The sequence below is a fragment of the Muntiacus reevesi genome, chromosome 11 (genome assembly GCF_963930625.1).
Source record: "Muntiacus reevesi chromosome 11, mMunRee1.1, whole genome shotgun sequence".
NCBI lineage: Eukaryota > Metazoa > Chordata > Mammalia > Artiodactyla > Cervidae > Muntiacus > Muntiacus reevesi.
Window position 1 is genome coordinate 51,284,957 of NC_089259.1, and position 22,445 is coordinate 51,307,401.

A 22,445-nucleotide genomic window follows, 5' to 3' on the forward strand; every position below is an offset into this window, starting at 1 on the left:
ACTGTGGTAGTTTTAAGTATGCAGCAAAGTGATTAGGTTATGTATATAACTGATTTCAGGATATTGAGTATAGTTCCTTGTGCTATGCAATAGGTCCTTGTTGTTTACCTATTTTATGTATAGTAATGTGTATGTGTTAACCCCAGACTCCTCTAATTTATCCCTTACCCCCACCCCCTTGTGTATCTGTGGTTAATTCTTTACAGATCTTCTGTCATTTTTCAGAATTTGCTTTTCAGCTCTGTTTTTGGCTTGATCACATGGATTCGATAGGTATTAGTTCCTTCATTTTGTTCTTTGAAGACATTCTTCTTAGAGCCCTCCATCCTCCTGTTTCTAACTGTTAATATTTGTTCTTTAGGTCTGGCACACAGCTGACATACTGACTTTTCCCTTCATCACTTTGCTATGTTGGATCCTCTGTATCTTGAATTCCATTTGATTTCCATTTATTCGGGATTTTCTTGTATGTCTTTTTAAAATTTTCTTTCTTTTTTTTTGTGGTAGGAGATCACATTCACTGTTGTCTGATTCCTTTTAAATTTTTGAGACTTGTTTTATGGTCCAGTATATTACCTTGGTGATATATTATGTGCACTTGAAAATAATGTATATTCTTCAGTTGTTGGATATAGTGTTGTATAAATGTCAGATCTCAGCTTGTGGGATCTCAGCCCCCTAAGCAGGATTTGAACCCAGGCCACAGCAGTGAAAGTGTGTGCTCCTAGCCGCTAGGCCACCAGGGAACTCCCTGTAGAAACATATTTTGGGAACAGAAAATTCCTGACTGAGTTTGTTTTCTTTCAGCCCTTTAAGATTTTGTTCCACTTTCTTGCGATGATCATAGTGTCTGATGACAAACCTATAGTTATTTGAATCCTTGTTTCTCTGTATGTAATATATTGTTTTTTCAGGATGCTCCGATAACTTTTACCTTTGATTTTTATTTATTTATTTTTTTCATTTTTGGCTGCACTTTGCAGTATGTGGGATATTAATTCCTTGACCAGGGATGGACCCCTTGCCCCCTGCATTGGAAGTGGAGAGTCTTAAACTGGACTGCCAGGAAAGTCCCTGTCTTTGATTTTTAGAAGTTCTATTATGATCTGTCTAGGTGTCATTTTCTTTGGATTTTTTCTGCATTAGCCTCACTGAAGTTGAATTTGTTAATCTACTCCTTTCATTACTTTGATGAGTTATGGACATTATTTCTTCAGTTTCTTTTTCTTGTTTTTCTATGAGTTTCAAATTGCTTGTTTTCTACACCTTTTAAAGGTTTAGAATTCTTGTGGCTCTGTTTGTTAGCATATTTATTTTTTATATTCTTTTTCTTTTCTGTTCTTTAGAATGGATGAATTCTCTAAATCAGTTTAAATTCACTTTTTCTTTATGCTATGGATCCCATCCAGTGAATTTTTTTGTTTCAGGTATTTAATTTTTCCAGTGTAAAGTTTTTATTTGGTTCAGTTTTTTGTTTTCTGTTTACCTTCTGAGATTCCCTTCATTTCATTGGTTTCAAGGTGATGTTGCTTCATTTCCCAAAACATAGTTGTAATACCAGCTTTAAAATCTTTGTATGTGGTGCTAGTGGTAAAGAACCCACCTGCCAGCATAGGTTAGACATAAGAGATGCAGCTTTGATCCCTGGGTCAGGCTCTGTTTGTTCCTTGCTTCCTCTGGTGGAAATAGTTAGGGGTTTAGTGGCCCAGCCGAGGTGCCTCTCCACAACTGTGGTTCTGCCTCACAGCAAGGCTGCAAAATGAACAGAAAGGGAACACTCTCCTTTGTGCAGATTGCTTCTCCAAGGTTTAATTTCCCTCCAAATCCCTATTTTCCTTAAATTTCAGAATGTTCAGATAGTTATTTTTTTATACTTCAAGTTTGTAGTGGCTGTCCGTGGGAGGGCTGTACTGTAGGGGGCCTACCATACTGGAACTTGAGGCAACTATAGACTTGTGAGGTTTTTGTTTTTCTACTCCCTGCATTAACTTTCCTCCTATTATTTTTGTTTGTTTTTCTTTCATGTTGGAGGTTTTCTTTAAATTTGGGTGTTCTTTCTTTGCTTATTTATATTCTGTAAGCTGTGTTTGTGTGTTCTGGACTTGTTCTTCCAGGGTTGTGTGATTTCTTGGTGAGCCAGCCTTTTCATTGGTGGGGCCTCTCAAGTGTCAGGGTCTGCCATTTAGTTCGGAAGCTATGGCAGTGGTTTAGGTAGGCAGTACTGGCAGCTTGGATTAGGTGATTGGATAATTAATTAGTGGCATTAAAGAGAAGCAGATGGTTGGATTCAAAGATGTGTGCGGTGTGGTGGTGGTGGAGTATGTGTGTGTACTTGAACTAGAATCAGTGCTCATGAGGGTAATCCTGTGGCAGAGTAGATTACTGCCTGTGAGTGTTTATTTGAGGCATTTTGCAGTAGAGAATCTGAATTAGCGACAGTAAAACCTGAGTCTGAGTCTTGTCTTTGCCCCAGCGAGGTGTGTCAGCTCAGTTGTTTAAAGTTTGTTCCAGTATACTCATCTCAGAGGGTGGCTGCAGGAAGTAGGGTAGATGCTATAAGCAAAGTGCCTTTGTTTTGTTCTGTTGTTTTTTTTTAAAGTCACATTTATTGGACATTTACTATGCCAGGCATTATTTTGAGGGTTTACTGGTGTTAATTTTTGTAATCCTTATGAAAGCTCTGTAAGAAAAATAGATTCCCATTTTGTAGATGATAAAAATGCCCAAGTAGGTCACAGAGTTGGTAAGTGCTGGAGCCTAGGTTTGAGTCTTAAAAAGTTGATTCCAAAGCCTTTGTACTTAATTGGTATGTTTCATATCCTTAGCCCAGTGTAGGTGGTTGAGGACAGTCTCAAAACTGTTCATCCCGGTATTTTGTCCCAGTTCGCTTTTTGGTACATGATATTGTCCTATACTTTTTATTGACTTCTTAATTGAAAGCAAAATTACTGTAGTGTGTAATGAAATATTTTAGGCCTATTTTTATCAATGTTTTCCTTATGCTAACTAAGGTTTCTCTTTAAACCAAAATCTAGTCTTTCAAAAGGTAAAGTTAAAATTTTAGTTTACCAGAGGTTTTCCCCTCCAAAACTATGTGGTAAGTTTGATTTTTGTGTGTGTACTGAAATGGCTTTCCTGACAATTTGTGTGCCATAAGGAATCGCCTATCCAGTACCTCTTGGGATAGGATTTTCACTCTGGTTTTTTCAAAGGCACAATTTATAACGTATTTTGGTCTTGTGCATCTTTGCAGTAATGAATTCATGTGTGTGTGTAAATTTTTACTAGAAAATGTCAGTGTTGTGGAAAATCTTTGTTGAAAATGTTTCTTCTTTTTTTAATTGATAAATACCTTAGAATTGTAGCATTATAATAATCATTGTAATAAGAGAATAAATATCATTTACACAAATAAGGAATTATATAAGGTGAATTAGTTCCAGGGGCACATAATCACCAACTTTTTGAGAGAGAGAGAGAGTGTGTGTGTGTTTGGCTTTTGATAGAATGAAGTTATTCAGATCACGTATTCATATTTATCAGCCGACTTTTGAGGGTTTGCTTTGGCATGTAACGCTTTGATGGATGAGTCCTTTTAGCTCTCTCTGGCAGTGGCATCTTGGTGTTTGCTCTGTTTCCTGGATGACTCAGCAGCAGCAGCATATCTAGGTAATTGATATTACTGTATTTAGTTTTGCCTGAGAGTTCTGCTCTTAGCTTCTCTGTTTCAGCTGAGGAAAGAATGAAACTTGCTCTTAAGAAGGTTGGTATTTCAGGCATGGTCCTTGCTGATCTTGACTCTCTAATTTACCTGTGGTAGAATATGCAGACTTTTTATCAAAACCACAATGAGGTGCCATTACACGCCAGTCAGGATGGCTGCTATCCAAAAGTCTACAAGCAATAAATGGTGGAGAGGGTGTGGAGAAAAGGGAACCCTCTTACACTGTTGGTGGGAATGCAGACTAGTACAGCCACTATGGAAAACAGTGTGGAGATTTCTTAAAAAACTGGAAATAGAACTGCCATATGACCCAGCAATCCCACTCCTGGGCATACACACCGAGGAAACCAGATCTGAAAGAGACACGTGCACCCCAATGTTCACCGCAGCACTGTTTATAATAGCCAGGACATGGAAGCAACCTAGATGCCCATCAGCAGATGAATGGATAAGGAAGCTGTGGTACATATACACCATGGAATATTACTCAGCCATTAAAAAGAATTCATTTGAATCAGTTCTAATGAGATGGACGAAACTGGAGTCCATTATACAGAGTGAAATAAGCCAGAAAGATAAAGAACATTACAGCATACTAACACATATATATGGAATTTAGAAAGATGGTAACGATAACCCTATATGCAAAACAGAAAAAGAGACACAGATGTATAGAACAGACTTTTGGACTCTGTGGGAGAAGGTAAGGGTGGGATGTTTCAAAAGAACAGCATGTATATTTTCTGTAGTGAAACAGATCACCAGCCCAGGTTGGATGCATGAGACAAGTGCTCGGGCCTGGTGGGCTGGGAGGACCTAGAGGGATCGGGTGGAGATGGAGGTGGGAGGGGGGATCGGGATGGGGAATACATGTGACTCCATGGCTGATTCATGTCAATGTATGACAGAACCCACTACAATATTGTAAAATAATTAGCCTCCAACTAATAAAAATAAATAAATAAAAAAAAAAGAAGGTTGGTATTTCAGGCATGATCCTTGCTGATCTTGACTCTCTAATTTACCTGTGGTAGAATATGCAGACTTTTTATTTTAATGCCCCCTGTGGCTGTTCTGGTCATGTCGAACTATGCCCTTGGATCAGAACTCCTAGTTGTTAGAAGTTCTAGGGACTGATGGGTTGGGATTTGCACATATTTCCTGCATCCAGTTTAGTATCTCAGACATACTGTAGTAGGCATTTAGTAACTATTGGTTGAGTGACTAATAACTGAATGAAAATGAATGAATCATAGAAAGAAGATAAGGCTGAAAAACCCAGTCAGGATTATACAGGAGGTGGTAGATTTGTATCTTAAATTTAGATTTTTTTTCATATCAGAGTATCTTCCTCAGTGTGTAATAGGCAGTATTCATGGCTCTGGATTCAATTTTTGCTAAGACTCTTTAAAGTTGGCAGAAGAAAATAAGGACCCTTGTAAAAGAAGCAGTGAATAGTCAAAGATAGGAGGAAAACCAGAGGAAATACTTCTCTGGAAGCTAAAGAAGAACCAGTTAGAACTACACTCAACCGTGTTGAATGTATATAGTACCCCCTCCGTGTTCTTTGATTCTGAAATCTGCAGATACGGAGGCTGGACTCTTATTATGCCATTTTATATAGGATTTGAGTATCTGCACCGTGGGAGTGAGGATCCTGGAATACCGGGTTATCCAGGGACAATTGTATTCAAGATTTTTGATAGGATGAGTAGGTTTTTGGACCTAACAATTAGGAAGAAGGTCATTGTTCTTAGCAAGAACTGTTTGAGCGAAAGGCAGATGGTAATGGATTCAGGAGGAAGTAAGAGTTAGAAGTGCACCGAATTTTTGTTTTTCTTATAGGATGTTTGTCACTAAAGGAAAAGAAGTATAAGATGGAAGTAGCTCAAAAAGCATGAAATAGAAATTTAAATTTTAGCTGGGAAAAGGATTTTTTTCTAAGTGTGGTGTGAATAGAATATACATGTGGGCAGAGAGAAAGAAGTTAGCGGAGAAAAGAAAGAAGAGACATAATGTTAAAAAAAAAAAAAAAAAACCAATCCTTTGGGAGGCAGGATCTTTTCTGTGTTGTTATCTGGCATTTACAAGTAAAGAATATAAACGGAAGCTATATGCTAAATTTAGAGCTGCAGGGGAGAGAAATTGAAGGAGTTTTTGCTTGAAATCCTGTTTTCATTTGTGAAGTAGGAAGCAAAGATTTTGACTGAGAGTTCCATGGTTGGAAGTGGGGGCTAGAGGAGTGGCGGAGTTGAAACACTTGCCTTGGTGATGACTAGTTCTGACGGCCTTGCTGGAATTGGAAACTAAATTTTTACAGCACCCATCTATACAGTTATGGGATTTGCTTTCCTCCTTCTACCAGGAGATAGTAGACAGACTCACCTCAAATTGAGTCTCAGTGGGATAGATGTGGCAGAGGATATGGGAGCTAGGAAACTGAGGGTGAGTGTCATTCAAGTTTTTCACTTTATAGTCCAGGCTGCTACATAGGATAGAGGGTAAAACCAGGTGACGGTGAATGGAGGGCCCAAGGAAGAGACTTAATGGAAGTAAGGGAGTAAAAAAAGTAAAGGTCAGGAGGTTGTGACCAGTAATTAAGATGTAGAAATCTAGTTATTTTCTAGTAGAAGCATTTTAGATAATCACTAGGTCAGGGAAGTGGAAAACTGATGGAGTTATTAGACCACTCAACTTTGAATATTATTACTTCCTGTTTCATAGCTCAAGAGTTAAGTTGGTTTAGCTGGTGGGTCAGACAGGAAGGAATCTGCCTGCAATGCAGGAGACCTGGATTCAACCCCTGGGTCATGAAGATCCCCTAGAGAAGGGAATGACAGCCCTCCCCAGTATTCTTGCTTGGAGAATTCCATGGACAGAGGATTTTGGTGGGCTACAGTCCATGGGGTCGCAAAGAATTGGACATGACTGAGTGACTAACTTACACATGCATACATCTTACGTTGTAGTAGGAATTAAGGTAGAGGAGACGGTATTGGAGGTGTAGGGTGCTGGCTTGTAAATTTAACTCCCTGTGGAATTATGTAAGAACAGGATTAGAAAAAGAAGTCTGGAGGACTGTGTGGAAGTGTGAACTTCAGGAAAGACGCTTGATCTTGTATTGTCTATGTCCAAGAACATTTTCTTTGTCTTCTTGTTTCCAGATAAGGGGGAGTAGGGTGAGGATTAACATTCTTGTTTGAGAGGCTTTTGAGAGTTGTACTGTAATGCCCTTCAGGGAAAATAGGGTTTTCATGAAATGTGGAGAAATCATTTTGAAAAGTGACCAGTTTATACAGTGTTCAGGTTTTTAATGATCATATAGGTTTCTAGTGATAGAGTGGAAATTAGAAGCCTGAATTGTAGAGTTTTAAATTAATCTGTTTATGCAGTGTATTTTTTCTGCTTTTTTGTCCTATTGCATTTTGATTTTTAACTTTATTTCAATATAATTTTAGACTTATAAGTATGGGAAATTAGTACAAAGGGTTCCTGTATACCATTCATACAATTTCCTCAAATGTTGATATTTTATTACATTTGCCTTGTGATATTTTGTTTGTATATATGTGTATCTATACCCACATGCTATATTTTTCTGAAACACTTGAACATGAATGGCAGATATGTTATCTGTTTACTCAAAGTATTTCAGTGTATATTTTCTAAAAAAAAAAAAAATGACATTCTTTTACAAGCCAATGTGCAGTTGTCAAAATCAGTGACATGAATGCAGTACTGTAATCTATAAATATATTTTACCAGCTTCCCTATTAATGTCTTTTATTGCGAAAAAGAACCAGCAACTTATTTTTAGATTAGGATCTTAGTCCTTGATCAGCTGTTGTTCTTAGTTATTGTGTCTTTTTGTCTCCCTTAATGTGGAACAATTCCTTAATCTTCTTTGTCATGGATTAGATTAATGTTTTGGAAAGATTCATATGAGGTATTTTGTAGTATACCCTACAAAGGACCTTTAATTATACTTTGACACATTGATTTTAGAATTCCCTGGTTATTATCTGAAAGATACACAGTGATGGTTGTCAAATGGTGATTTCTGAATTCTGTCGTTCTTCTGCATTTATTCTGTAGAATTCTGTAAGGAAGAACATCTGTAGCCTCCAGTTTATTTGTTCATCTCAGTTAGTACGAATTCATGGATTTTAACTTGGTTGATTATACTCTCACATTACCATCGTTTTGAGACTCAGATGATCTCAGAGTTGACCATCTGTTCCTATGTCCTTGTGACAAGTCCCTGTCATTTTTGCACTTTCCTACCATCCAGCAGTTAGATGATGTGAACATCTGATTTCTGCAGTTCAGTTTGGATGGGGGAAGCACCGTCTACACTTTATATGTAGGGCTGCAGTGGAAGAGCAGTGACCGACACAACCATTGTTGCCACAGCAGTTTACTGCTGGTATGCTGGGTGCTTAATGAGCATTTTCTCAGAGTCGTTGGTGGAAAGTTTGTGGAGTTTTAGTTTTTTTTTTTTTTCGAGCTAGGTCATAGAATAAAGCAGCTGGAACATGGGTGTTGTGTTGCTGACAGTGCTAGTGCCATCCTCATTGAACCTCTGAGGAGCAGATAGTATTACTGTGGTGGCTCAGATGGTAAAGAATCTGCCTGCGATGCGGGAGACCCAGCTTCGATCCCTGGGTTGGAAAGATCCCCGGGAGAAGAGAATGGCAACCCACTCCAGTATTCTTCCCTGGAGAATTCCATGGACACAGGAGCCTGGTAGACTACATGGGGTTGTATAGAGTTGGACACAGCTTAGCGACTAACATGTACACACAGATTATGTAGACAAATATTTAATGTGATTAATAACTATTTAAGGCCAGAGGGTGCCCTGAAGAATACTTATTATGGGTGGGAAAGAGACAAAAAGCTTCATGAATCATTTTGACCTCTAGAGTGGGTTTCTTTATAATATCATCACATTCAAATGGATACATGCTGATAACACTTTATGTGTAGTATGGTTAACTGGTTGATGGAAAATAACAAACATCATAATATCTGGGTTTATGTACCTGACTTTCTTTTCTTGTAAATAAATGGGGTAATAGTTATAAAAGGTTACTGAGTGGATGCAAAGTCTGTGGTGATTTTCTTTTTAGCATTATTGAGAAGTTTTACAAATGTCAAGTTTTCTGACCTGTAGAAACTTGTTCCTTTAGATGGAAACCTTTTTGACTTATCACATGCTGTCCTACATTAAGAACAAAAAAAAAAGATTGTTTCGTACTTTCTTTGATCTCTGTTCTAGAGAACTTAGAAAAAGTAGAGAAAAGTTAAAAAAGAAAAACCAAGAGAATAGTTTGCAAGCGCCCATGCTACCCGTTTGTCTGTTAACAGTCATTTTGAAACTGCTAACATTTCATCTTACTTCAAATAAGATGAAAATATATGATTTACACACACACAGTCTTGTTATTTCTTTAACACTGTATCATGAACATTTACTGTTTCATCAAGTATCCTTTGGCCTCTCAGTCCTGTCTGATTCTTTGTAGCCTCATGAGATTTTCCAGGCAAGAATAGTGGAGTGGGTTGCCATTTCCTCCTTCAGGGGGTCTTCCCGACCCAGAGATTGAACCTGGGTCTCTTGTGTCTCCTGCGTTGGCAGGCGGGTTCTTTACCACTGCACCACCTGGGAAGCCCCTTTGGAAGCACCTTCTTAAATGGCTGTATTCTTTTATGTTGATAGCAGTATTTATTCTATTTTGGATGAATAGGATGTTTCCAGTTTTCCTTTATTATAACACATTATTATAACACTAAAGTTGAATAGCTTTATGAAGAAATCTTGTTTCTGATTAGTTTCTTTGGATGTAGTCTTAAAAGTTTCCCAGTCAATCACTGGGATAAAGTATGTTTTTATAATAATTTTTTAATTTTCATAAAAAGGGATATATAACTATTTTAAAAAATAAAGGCAGTATAAGTAGAGAGAAAGAAGCAATTTAGGCACCCAAATCTCACCAGCCAAAAATATCTTAGGTTGACATTTGGTGGACATCATTGCATTTGTGCTTATAGCCAGGAATAATGTAATAAGGATGAGATCATACTATCCTGTTTTTTAAGAATATGAAATACAATTTTGTTTGACTTTAATGGCAAGGAAAGAAATACTTAAAGAACTGCTGAATTCTCGATAAAGGTTTCTTTCCACAGAGTTGTTAGGTTCTGTAGCATTTCACTAAAATTAAGAGAGCATAAAAAGTCAATAAGAGATAGTGCTGCAAGGACTCTTCAATATTGCTATAGTTTAATGTGGCTTTCCGGGTAGCTCAAGCTGTAAAGAATCTGCCTGCAGTGTGGGAGACCTGGGTTCAATCCCTGTGGTGGGAAGATCCCCTGGAGAAGGGCAGGCAGCCCACTCCAGTATTCTTGCCTGAAGGATTCCATGGACAGAGGAGCCTGGTGGGCTACAGTCCATGGGGTTGCAAAGACTCTGACACAACTGAACGACTAACATACACACACACACACACACACACACACTTTAATATCTGAGATTCAGGTCCTTATTATGAAGTATGCTTCTCAGCCAGTTTGGCTTTTTGTACTTGACCCAGTACTGCATTTGCTGGCTTACTTTGGCACATGCATATAAGTAACTTTTTGGAGAATCTGTGTAAGTGTTCTTACTTAGTTTGATTAAGTAAACAGAAGGGACCCTTTCATTGAATGCTGCCGTTTTCACTATACTGATCATTGCTTATGCTGGATAGAATATGTTGACTGAAATAAACATTCACAATGTACATGTTGTGAGTTCGGGGACCTTACTGAAGACTGTAGCCTGAGAGATAGCCCCTCAGCTTAGAGAAACTCCTCTAAGAGGAGAGGGAGGGAGGAGCCAGAATGTATTTGAGCTTTATTTGCCAGGAAAACCCTATAGTGAAGCATAAGAAGATTACTAGTACTCATCACAAAATCAGACATCTGAAGTGAGTGGTTTTAGTACTTTTCTGTGGATGGGAAGATGTAAGAATCTGAGGTCATTTGAAATGTTTCCTTAGATGTGTATCTTCAGTCTCTAAGGGCTATACATCCAAAGCACAGAAAGTTCCCCATCTTTCACCGTCCTGAATCCCCCTCAGAATGCGCAGCCCTTGGGCCACCGCAGTAGCTAGTGGCTTGATCCTTGTAGAACTGGAATGGCAGGCCACATTTATTTCTTTACAAATACTGATATGTTAGCTTGTAAAAATCGAAGCATGGAGCTATTTTGAGAACTCAGAATTTGAATAGTTTTATGAGTTTAAGCATCATCATTAAAAATTTCTTCTGCTTATAAAAAATGTGTAGCAGTACTTTCTCCATTGGGGTTTCTCAATTATGGTCCTCAAACCACTTAAGGGAATTGTAAACCCTGAAATTGCTCTGTATTATTTCCGCAGCAGTTTTCTGTATTCTCTAAGTGGATAATCTTTGCTTATTTTATTGCCCACCTTTGACCCAGGCACGCTGCCCAGGAGGAGGGCGAGGTTGGTTGGGAAACAGTTGCTGTGCCAGAAGGAGTTGCTGTACCCTGACCGATGTAGAGTGTCAGGGTATAGTCTTGGAATATGGTGGCTTCAGCCTCGCCCCAGATATTATGAATCTGTAATGAAAGGGGGCTGGACGGGATTTTAGGGGGACAGTTCCGTGTCTGCCATAGATAACCTAATTGCTTAAGACCACAGCATAGTCATTAATAACTATACCTCAAAACGCTGCTTGCATTGTAGAGAGACAAAACGCAAGTTAGTGACCAAATTTGAAAAATGAAGTGTTTTTTTTTTTTTTTAAGTAAACTTAAACATATTTTATGTTATATAACACATATTTTGGTACAAAACCATGGCAGGCAGGGCTGAAACTGAACATCTTCCTGTGCTGAAATTTATAGACATTTATGGTCTTTTCATGCTGAGTTAATGTGCGCTAGATTGAGAGATTATGGGGAGACTGGGAGGCAGCAGTGCTGTGTAGACAGACAGCTTTAGATGTAAGAAGCGTTAGATGTAAGAAAGTATAAGAAGCTGCCAGTCCGGTTGGTACACATATTTTTTCTCCTTTCTTTTTGTCTTTTCTGTCTTTTCCCCCCTTGGTCTATGATAATCTGTTGGTAATCTGTGTTAAGACCATATCCATCTGTTGCTAAAGAGGCATAATTGTAGGGCAGATTTGTAAATACGTGTTTTCTTAGGTAAGGTCTGAGAAAGCCAAATGGAATTTTGAGAAGACTATTTTTCTGCTGACATAAATATTTAAGAATAAGGTCAGGTACTTGTCATTTGAGCTTCCCTCGTGGCTCAGGTGGTGAAGAATCTGCCTGCAATGCTGGAAACTGGGGATCTCGATCCCTGGGTTGGGAAGATTCCCTGGAGAAGGGAATGACTACCCTCTCCAGTATTCTTGCCTGGAGAATTCAATGGACTGAGGAGCCTGGCAGGCTACAGACCCATTAATTAAAGGATTATGAACACGACTAATGAGTGTAGTATATAGAGCATTTTGTATTCAAAGAGAATAATCTTAGAATTTAGTGTATTTAGGTTGCAGTTTTAGCATATAAAAAGGAATTTAACGGGAGCCTGAATTCTTTTAAAAATAGAAATTTATGTAAGATCTTTATCCCATCTGTTTGGTTTCTTTTTTCCTTGGAGGTCTTTGGGATGTAAATATACTCTTAACTCTTTCTCTTTTTACTTCTTAATGCAATAACTAGCTGTTAGAGACTTCAGGATCAGTTCCTGGATCTCGGTTTCCCTGGTGGCTCAGATGGTAAAGAGTCTGCCTGCAGTGTGGGAGACCTGGTTTCAATCCCTGGGTCAGGAGGATCCCCTGGAGAAGGAAATGACAACCCACTCCAGTATTCTTGCCTGGAAAATCCTATGGAAAGAGGAGCCTGACAGGCTGCAATCTGTGGGGTTACAGAGAGTTGGACAGGACTGAGCTACTTCATTTTCTCAGAGACTTCAGAGTACTTGGATTATAGCAAGGTTATTTCTCCAGTCTTTCCATTTTATACTACTGTGCTGAGTGATTTATATTGCATTTTGTTTTCATTTTAACCAAGGCTGATTCCAAATACTTTGGAGCTTATTTTCATAGTGTTCAATAGACAGACATAACATCCAGTTTTGTAGAGCTCTTACTTTAGCTGGGAAAACAGATTGTAAATGAATGATTACACAAATACTTTCTATTGTGATAAGAGCTGAGAAGAACAGGGTGCTTTAAGATTGTGTTGCTGTTGTTCAGTTGGAAGTCATGTCCAGCTCTGCGACCTCATGGACCGCAGCATGCCAGACTTCCCTGTCCTTCGCCATCTCCCAGAGTTTGCTCAAACTCATGTCCATTGAGTTGGTGATGCCATCCAACCATCTCATCCTCTATCGTCCCCTTCTCCTCCTGCCTTCAATATTTCCCAGCATCAGGGTCTTTTCCAATGAGTCAGCTCTTCGCATGGCCAAAAGGAGGCCAAAGCTTTGGAGCTTCAGCATCAGTCCTTCCAATGAACATTCAGGACTGATTTCCTGTAAGATTGACTGGTTTGATCTTGCAGTCGGGATTCTCAAGAGTCTTCTCCAGCACCACAATTCGAAAGCATTAATTCTTTGGTGCTCACCCTTCTTTATGGTCCAACTCTCACATCCATACATGATTACTGGAAAAACCATAGCTTAGACTATACCAACCTTTGTTGGCAAAGTGATGTCTCTGTTCTTTAATATACTGTCTAGCTTTTTCATAGCTTTTCTTCCAAGAAGCAAGTGTCTTTTAATTTCATGGCTGCAGTCACCATCCACAGTGATTTTGGAGCCCAAGAAAATGAAGTCTGTCACTGTTTCCAGTTTTTCCCGATCTATTTGCCATGAAGTGATAGGACCAGATCCCATGATCTTAGTTTTTTGAATCACAAGCTGGAATCAAGATTGCCGGGAGAAATATCAGTAACTTCAGATATACAGATGACATCACCCTAATGGCAGAAAGTGAAGAGGACTAAAGAGCCTCTTGATGAAGGTGAAAGAGGAGAGTGAAAAAGCTGGCTTAAAAGATTGCGTTCGAGTCCTCATCTACTTGTGAGAGATAGGAAAGATTTTCTTGAGAACTTGATTTTAAGCTAAGATCTGAACTGTGTATAAAAGTCAACTAGGCAGTGCAGTGCGTGTTATTTAACAGAGCCTAGAGCCCCTTTTGGAGAAGAAAATGGCAACCCACTCCAGTGTTCTTGCCTGGAGAATCCCAGGGACGGCAGAGCCTGGTGGGCTGCCGTCTGTGGGGTTGTACAGAGTCTGACACGACTGAAGTGACTTAGCAGCAGCAGCAGCAGCAGTAGCAGAGCCTCTTTTTGGCCTTCCCTGATGGCTCAGCAGATCAAGAATCTCCCTGCAATTCAGGAGACACAGGCGATGCCGGTTCAATCCCTGGGTCGGGAAGATCCCCTGGAGGAGGAAAATGGCAATCTAGTCCAGTATTCTTGCCTGAAAAAAAATCTAATGGACAGAGGAGCCTGGCAGGCTATGGTCTGTAGGGTCACAGAGTTGGACACAAGTGAGTGACTAATGTAGAACCCCTTTGTAGTATGTGATTATGCTCAATTTTGTTTTAAGAAGTGGATTTAATGAGTGGATATTTAGGTCAGCAGCCCAGAACTGTCCAGTGTGGCAATATAAAATTAGTCTTGTATTCTTTAGCCACTCTGTTGCTGTTCATTATGCCTCTCTCTCTTTTTTCTTTTAAAAAAACAGATACAGTTACTCATTTGTTCTTCAAATATATATTTGCTGTGGTTACAGTTTCAGATTGTGTCATTTTCAACAGAAGATTGTACATATATAAACCCAAAGGGGAACTATAAGAATATTATGATGATATTTTATGTGGAAAAAGCTTTTTTATCCTAGGATATCGTGTTTACCTTAATGTTGCTTCGGAGACATGCCAAACCAGAAATTAGAGGATTTTTGCACTTTGGTTTTACTTATTAAAAATTTTAAAATCCAAATTAATTTATGTTTAGGGTGAAAAAGTCAAATAGTAGAGGATGATATCTCTTTCTTGCCTGCAGCTGTTTGTAGTTGTTTCTGTATCTTTCCAGAAATCTTGATTGCCTATATATGTTACACGAATAATCCTTTTCTCTTCTTTAGGGGGAGGGGAAGTTTGTAGGAAGTAGCTTTTAAAGATATTTTGTTGACATACAGTTGACTTGCGATCTTGTGTTTCTTTCTTATTATTTAAAAAATTCAATTATACTGTATATAATTTTTTACACCTTTCTTTCAGTTGACATATCATGAGCAGACAGTTTGCAAATAAAAGCTCTTTTTATTTAAAAGACAATTGTGTCTTGATAAAATATCTATTGCTCCTTGGCTTTAAATGTTTGTTTTAAAGACTCCTTCAAGTCATGGAGCCTCTGAAGCCTGTGGTGGTCTTTGTAGAGCACCATGAAATAATGGTATTCTCTCATACGAGCAAGAAAGGTTTTGACCAGCAGAAATACACCTGTTTTATATTATGAAATATAAAACTGCAACCAAACTTCTGCACTTTCAAAAGAAGAAGCTAAAAATTAGGCATATTTTTCCATTAATATTTACTTGTTGCTCATGCACTCTTTTCTAATCATTTGCATCATTTCCTGATCACTGCTTTATTGTAGGTTCTCTCTCATTAATGGAAAGGTATCCAGACACTGCAAAAGTTTAGTGGAAAAAATTTGGTGGAGAAATAAACCTAAAATTAAGAAGATTATGTTAATTTGTTTAATGATATATGTGTGCATGAGAAAGACTGCTGAAATTCACTTTTTTTGGTACAAAAATCTAGTTCCATTTGCTAAGCAGCAGTGTTTTTTTGTGATTGTCTTCTGAGCTATTTGTTTTAACACTTAGGCTGTTTGCAGAAATTTCTTAGCACCGGCTATTACCTTACTCCTAGGAGTATAGATAAGGCAGCTTTCTTTCTTTTTGGGTGACTAAACTCTGTAGCTTGACTCTACAGCTACAGATTGATTTTATTGTAACCATATCTGTTTGCGTCTCTTAGGCAGGTGTTGGATAAGGCAACATTGACTGACAAAGATTACCAGAGTTTTTTTCCCCCGGAGTCCTGTTACCTTAGGGTTAGAAGAAACCCTTGTCATCTCCTACTTTTGTATGAAGGACAAGAATCTCATTAGATGTTGGTTGACTGACCGTGCTATTTTTTTGAGAATGAAAGAGGTGAAGAAAAGTCTAAAATGAGTGGGTTTCTGGTGCAACAGGCATAAAGTGTCCTGGGGAAAACAGCTGTATGTTCATCCTAGTTATACAACAGTCTTGCCAGATAGTCATCCAAAATCTGCCTGAAAAGGATTTGTTGCACCACAGAAAAGCGAGTACTGTAAAAATTAAAAGGTACTAACTAAAAAATTTTAAAAAATTTTAAATTGAGCTAAAGTTTGTCTCCTTGCAATTACTAACTCTTCTTTCCAGCTTTTGCCCTCTGGTACTAAATGTAATCAGTATGTGGTAGTATACAAAATGTATTAGCTTTTTATAGAAATTAAAGAAAAAACACACAAAAAGAGAAACCCCAACCCCCCTGCCCTGTGATCTTATATTTCTTCCCTGTAATTCAGTTTCTGTGGCCAAATTGAAACAGACCAGAGAAAAGAAATGAGAGGAAGAAAAAGAAAAGATCATGCTACTAACTAACCCACCAGGCCCTGGGGTACTGGGTAGAGTTCACTAAACAGCATTTTATAGGACATGTATAATGGTTACCTTAGTGTGTTTAGAAGGTGTTCACTGAGATCTCTAGCTTCTCAAAAGCGGGTTTTGCAGTTATTACCTTAATGTTTTATCACCTTAAGATAGAATGAAGGAATGTGTATAGGAGACATGCCAATTCCAATTAAAGAAACAGTAGTTTATACACAGGAAGGCTAGACCTCCAGCTAGCTAATCAATTATGCTTACAGTTTTCTCATCATTAAAAATACTTAATGTACATGTATAATAACTAGCTACAGTTATATCCTTCAGACTAAAAAATTGTGTTTTCCTGTACAGCTTTTCATCACCCTGGTCACTGGATTAAAGATACTTTAATTTTCATGTGCTATTGCCCATATATATATATATATATATATATATATATATATATATATATATATATATATATCCCCCCCCCCCCCGCCCCTAGGAGGCTCATAAATAGGACAAGCTAGGAGGATAACTTTTGAGGTGATGTATGGATGTGACACAGAACCTGGTTCATTACTGTATATATGTGGGTCCCATCCCACTCTTCTCCTCTTTTTCTGCTGTTTAGGAAGTTGATACAGAATGTAAAATAGAACCATTTAACAGCCTAACAGCATGATTAGGGAAAATTTTCTACAAATGGCATTGTCTAATTTGATAAACATATTACTTAATTTTAACCCTTGTGTGAATTTAGAGGAAAGGCAGGCAGGTGTTGAAAAAATTAAACAGTAGTCCAGCTGAGAAAGAAGTGGAGATTCTTCTTTGAGCCAGTCTGAGAACTGTAACTCAGGAGACAGTCTTTCAGAAAGTTCTGATTGATGTTAAAAGTAAAAGCACAAATACATAAGTTTTTGAGACAAAAAGTTATATATCAAAGTAACTGGGTTGGGAAGATCCCCTGGAGGAGGAGGAAATGGCAACCCACTCTGGAATTCTTGTCTGGAAGATCACATGGACAGAGGAGCCTGGCAGGCTACAGTCCATGGGGTCTTCAGAGAGTCGACATGACTGAGTGACCAAACAACGTTTTGACACTTTGCATAGTCCAGCAAGGTAAGTAGTGGGGTCAGTGTGCTCCTTACAGGCCCGAGAAGGCAGTATTATCTCCTGAGGAGTTACCGTGCTGGCACCAGATGGAGATGGCTTTTTTGGGGGTGAGCAGGCATTCCTGTGTCTTCTAAGGAGATCTAGTCTAGTCAATAGTGAGTGCACAGTGCACCCTAAAAGGGAAGGGATGGTGACTCAAAGCAGCAGAAAAACGTTTATGCTAAAATTTTTCTTGTCCTGCCTTAAAAATAAGTTTGTTTTATCACATTGTAGGTTAATCTGTGGAGACACCAAAGATACATAAAAAAATTACAGTGTTACAGTTAAAGTGAGTTGGAAGTTCTGTGCCACAGTGGAGAGAGACTGTTGACTGAATTACTGGGTTTTACTGTTGACACAGAGCAACTGTTCAGTGTATACTATAATTTTGTGAGAATGAAACTGAAGGTGTTAGTAGGGTGGTTGAAATTAATTGGTGTCTTGTATAAGTTCCAAAACTTTATTTCTGAGATCATATGTAAAAGTGTCTGTAGTAACTCTTTTTATTGTAGTTATGTGAATATGTTTTGATAGGTTGAAGAAGGGAGTTGATCATTCTGGGGAGCATATTTGCATATTCGATATGTTAGGGCTATTTCCTGAGAGGAATTAGGGCAGAGCTGTTTGTCATGTAGGGTTTTCTTTTTAGTACGGTTCATCTCCATTTGCAGTATTAATAGTAGATATGGAATAATGGTTTTCCCTTTTTTTTTTTGGGGAACTTCACTATTATTTGTTTAGTAATACTAATTTCTACATGTACTAAATATACTCATAGAGGCTAAATTACTAAATATAGGCTATTTCTAAGTATATATCTGTACTTTGTTTGACTTGACTTGTTCATCTGACAGTTTTGCTCTTAGAATGTGGTCGAAGGTGACCGGAAGCATTGGGAGCCCTGCTGAGTGCCTTGTAATGGGAAACATAGAATATGCTTTATGACCCTAGAGCAAGTGTTGCTAGTCAAGAGGTTGCTCATTCATTGCCTACTTAGACGAGCCCTGCGAGTAAATAAAGGTAAAAGCTCATACAGAGTTGACTTTGTGCTTATTTGAACTCACTTTCTGTGAGTGAATTTTGTTACTTAAATTTTGAGGCTGTTGACTGAAGAAAAACATATAACCTAAAAATTCCAAGTTACGTTTTATTTGGGGACCTTACTGAGGACTGTACCCCAGGAGACCACCTCTCAGGTAGGTCTGAGGAACTGTTCCTAAGAGGTGGGGGAGAAGCCAGGACTCGTAGGAGTGTTTGGCTGGGGGAGGGCCAGGGGAGTAGTAGAACATGAGAAGAATACTGTTAATCACACAAACAGATGTCTGCGGTTAATGATTGTAGTCCTTTTCTATGTGTGCGCATGTGGTTGGTTGCTCATTTGCGGCTGACTCTTGTGATTGCACGGACTGTAACCTGCCAGGCTCTTCTGTCCATGGGATTTTCGAGGCAGGAATGCTGGAGTTGGTTGCTATTTCTTCCTCCAGGGGATCTTCCTGACCCAGGGATCGAACCAGTCCCTCCTGTGTCTCCTGCATTGGCAGGTGGATTCTTTACCACTGTGCCACCTGGGAAGCCCTTTGTGCAGAAGATGTTATTAAAGTCTGGGCTTATTGAAATTATTCTTCACATGTGCTTTTTAGCTACCTAGGGCCTGTATCCTCTCTTTCACCATCCTGAGTTCCTCTCAGGGTACAGTGAATGTGGTTGGCGGTGTGGGTTGGTAGCTTGATGGTGGGCAGCCTTCACTGTTTGCTGGAATGACAAGCAACGTTTTTCCATAATGTTAAGAAAAAAGTTGTCTTCTTCAGATGATTTTAGGTTGATTTGTTTTGTTAAAAATTATAATACATTTATGAACTTACAAAACTGTTTTGCTAGTGTAATCTCTTACCCCCAAGACACATCCAAACATCAGTGAAGTAAGTTGACCTCCTGTTTTACGTCACATATTTAAAAAAATTCTCTAGTGACTACGTATTAGACTGAAGCACTGCATAATTTCTGTTTTTGAGTTTATAAAATAAAGTATATTAAATAAAAGAGAAGAAGGGTAGAACTAGTATTTGTTAAATGCCTTTTGTGTGTTTGGCATTATGCTAGATGATTTTCAATTATTATTTTACAGTTCTGTGAGGATTTTGGTTTCATTTAGAATTTACATGTGGAGTCACTAAGGTACAGAGAAAGTAAGTTTAGTGAAGCTTATGGAAAGTGGAGTAATAATTTTCATGTTCTAAAATTAAAAATGCATTATATTACAGCATGCAGATTTGTTCTCTTGACAAGCTTTTTTTTTTTTTTTAACTAAAAAGTAGGAGGTGTGCAGCCACATTGCTTGGATTTGATTTATGGCTTGACCTTCCTACTTATTGTAATGTTTGGCAAATTATTCTAAGTCTCTACATGTCCAGGGTTGTTTTGGTTTGGTTTTTTTTTTTCCTTTTTTCTTTTAGCCTGTGAAATGGGGATAATAGTCTAACAGTCTCTTGTTTGTTGTGAGGATTAAATGAGTTAAACCATAAAGATCTCAGTATATTATCTAGTGTTTATTGAACTTTCAATAAATTGGTTGTAATGAAGAACATTTTTCAGAGTTTTATATGCACAGTGACTTATTTTGCTTTATAATTCTTTTGGTACTTAGGAAAACCTCAGAGTATTCCACATTATTAGAATGTTTATAAATTGTTACTCTATTTCATTAATTCATTTTACATAAGATACTAATATAATAGATATGGTGTTGTGGTTGTATTAGTTTTACTTTTCTTTGCTGTACACAGTGATTAATATGTGGTAGACAATATGTATTGCAGGATTGAGTGAACTTGAATCTGTTATCATTACCTTTTTTCTCTCTAAATTCCTAAAAATTTGAACTTTATTCTTATTATAAATTATAAAAATTCTAAACTTAATGACTATGTCCCTCAAAAATTTTATTCATCTTTTTAAATGCTATTTTAGCTTGTTTTTAGCTAAAAAAAAAGAAAATGATTCTTTGCCTGAAATAATCTTTAAAAATAAAAAAAAATGTGATTCACATTAATGTTTTCATTTTCCTTTGTTCTCTCAGCTTCACAATGAAGAGGATAATTCAGAATCATCTGCTGTAGAGCAGCCGTCTACTTCAAACCCAACACCACACACCGTGCAGGCTGCTTCTTCAGCATCTGGACATGAGACTGACTCTTCTCCTCCCCCTTACAGTAGTATTACCGTGGAAGTACCTACAACTTCAGGTATTGTTGCTCTTAGTATAGAATTACTAGTAATGTTTTTAAGAACTCAATTTTTTTTTTTTACCAGTATGGTTTTGTATAATTATCAAGTCTGTTAATGGGCTTCTCTAGTTTTATGATTTTTTAAAACAAATTTTTCTAAAGATAGTTTATAAAATAATTTGCTCTGTGCCTTATGTATCTCACTGTTTTAAAAATCAGTTTAAAAATGCAGCTTGTCAAGCTTTCTTTTTATGCTTGCTAGAATCCATTTCCAGTGAACTAACCTATATAACTTTTGGAAGAAATATACTTACCTATAGATTCACGCACACATATAATGCCTGCAGATGTGCATGTATAAACATACCCATACATGTGTGTGTTTACTTGTATAGTCATAAAACCAGGTATTATTCATGATGAATGTGAGTGGGAATGTGGTGAGCATATGTGAATGGACGTGAAGGGTGTACATAGTGTTACCCCCTGCACATGGTGATATTTCTTGAGTACAAGGCAGTGATTCCTGCTTGCTACTGTTCATCTCATCCTTTCAGGTCATTCTCAAGAATACCCTCATCTGTTTCTCTGGCCACAATTTATATTTTTCCAGTAATGTTAAATTAATCATTCTGTGATGGAAGATGCTAAGAGTGAAAGTCCCTTTGCTAAATGTCCCTTTGTGGTGGCTACTATTTGTTTAACAGACTACCTCAAACCTGATGGAGTAAGATAACAATCATTATTATCAATTCTCAGAATTTGGAGGGTGAACTTGGCTCCATGATGAAGTTCTCCATAATGATAACAATCATTATTATCAATTCTTAGAATTTGGAGGGTGAACCTGGCTCCATGATGAGGATCTCTTGTGATTGTTGTCCGATGGAGGCAATTGCAGGCTTCCGTATTCACACGTTTACTGGTTGAGGCAGGCTTCAGCTGGGGCCTCAGCTGAGGCTGTTGGCCAGAACAGCTATTGGTGGCCTCCTCTTGTGGCCTGGGCTCCTCTCTGAATGCAGGCTGGCTTCTAAGAACAAGCGTTCTGAGAGAAAGCCGGATGGAACTGGTTACATTGCCTCAAAAGTCACAGTGCAGGTTGTTATAAGTGAGTCAGTTTAGTCTCTCTTAGGATTATTGAAGAATTAGTCTCCACCTCTTCACGGGAAGTGTTTCAGAGAGTAGACTGTGGTTTAAAACCGCCACAGCTGTATATAGCCTCTTCCTCTGCCACCAGGCTTGCTGCTTTGACAGTCTTCCCAATTTCAGTAAATGGCTCCAGCAGGCCAGAAACCAGGGAGTCAGCTTTTTGGTCTTATTATAAAATCATGTGGTTTTTCTCCTTCAATTTTTGTTGTCATGAAATATTTTATTAGCATATTTCTTCTTGAAGTTAATCCAACCCTATATTCTTGGACTTTTTGTCATCATGTTCCAGTCTTTCCTGCATTTGAATCCATTAATATTTTAGTGTTTTTTGCAGCTTTTTTCAGGTGATCTGTAACTTTATGTACTGTCTTTTGGTTTGGAAAAAGCAAACTTTCGGAAAGCAAGGTTGAAAGCAAAATTCTATGAAAACAACATAAAATGAATTGAGAAGCTTCTCAGTTTTCTATGATGTATAGTAGTTTTGATAAT

General features: G+C 38.0%; 1 protein-coding gene across 2 annotated transcripts in view; it reads left to right on the forward strand.

The window, feature by feature from the left end:
* The window catches only part of NDFIP2 (Nedd4 family interacting protein 2), a 70,904-nt gene that overhangs the window by 14,286 nt on the left and 34,173 nt on the right, over positions 1 to 22,445 (forward strand). For both annotated transcript variants that reach the window (XM_065902399.1, XM_065902398.1), the window contains exon 2: positions 20,660 to 20,825. In XM_065902399.1, the coding sequence (XP_065758471.1) occupies positions 20,660 to 20,825 (166 nt within the window). The remainder of the gene's footprint in view (positions 1 to 20,659; positions 20,826 to 22,445) is intronic.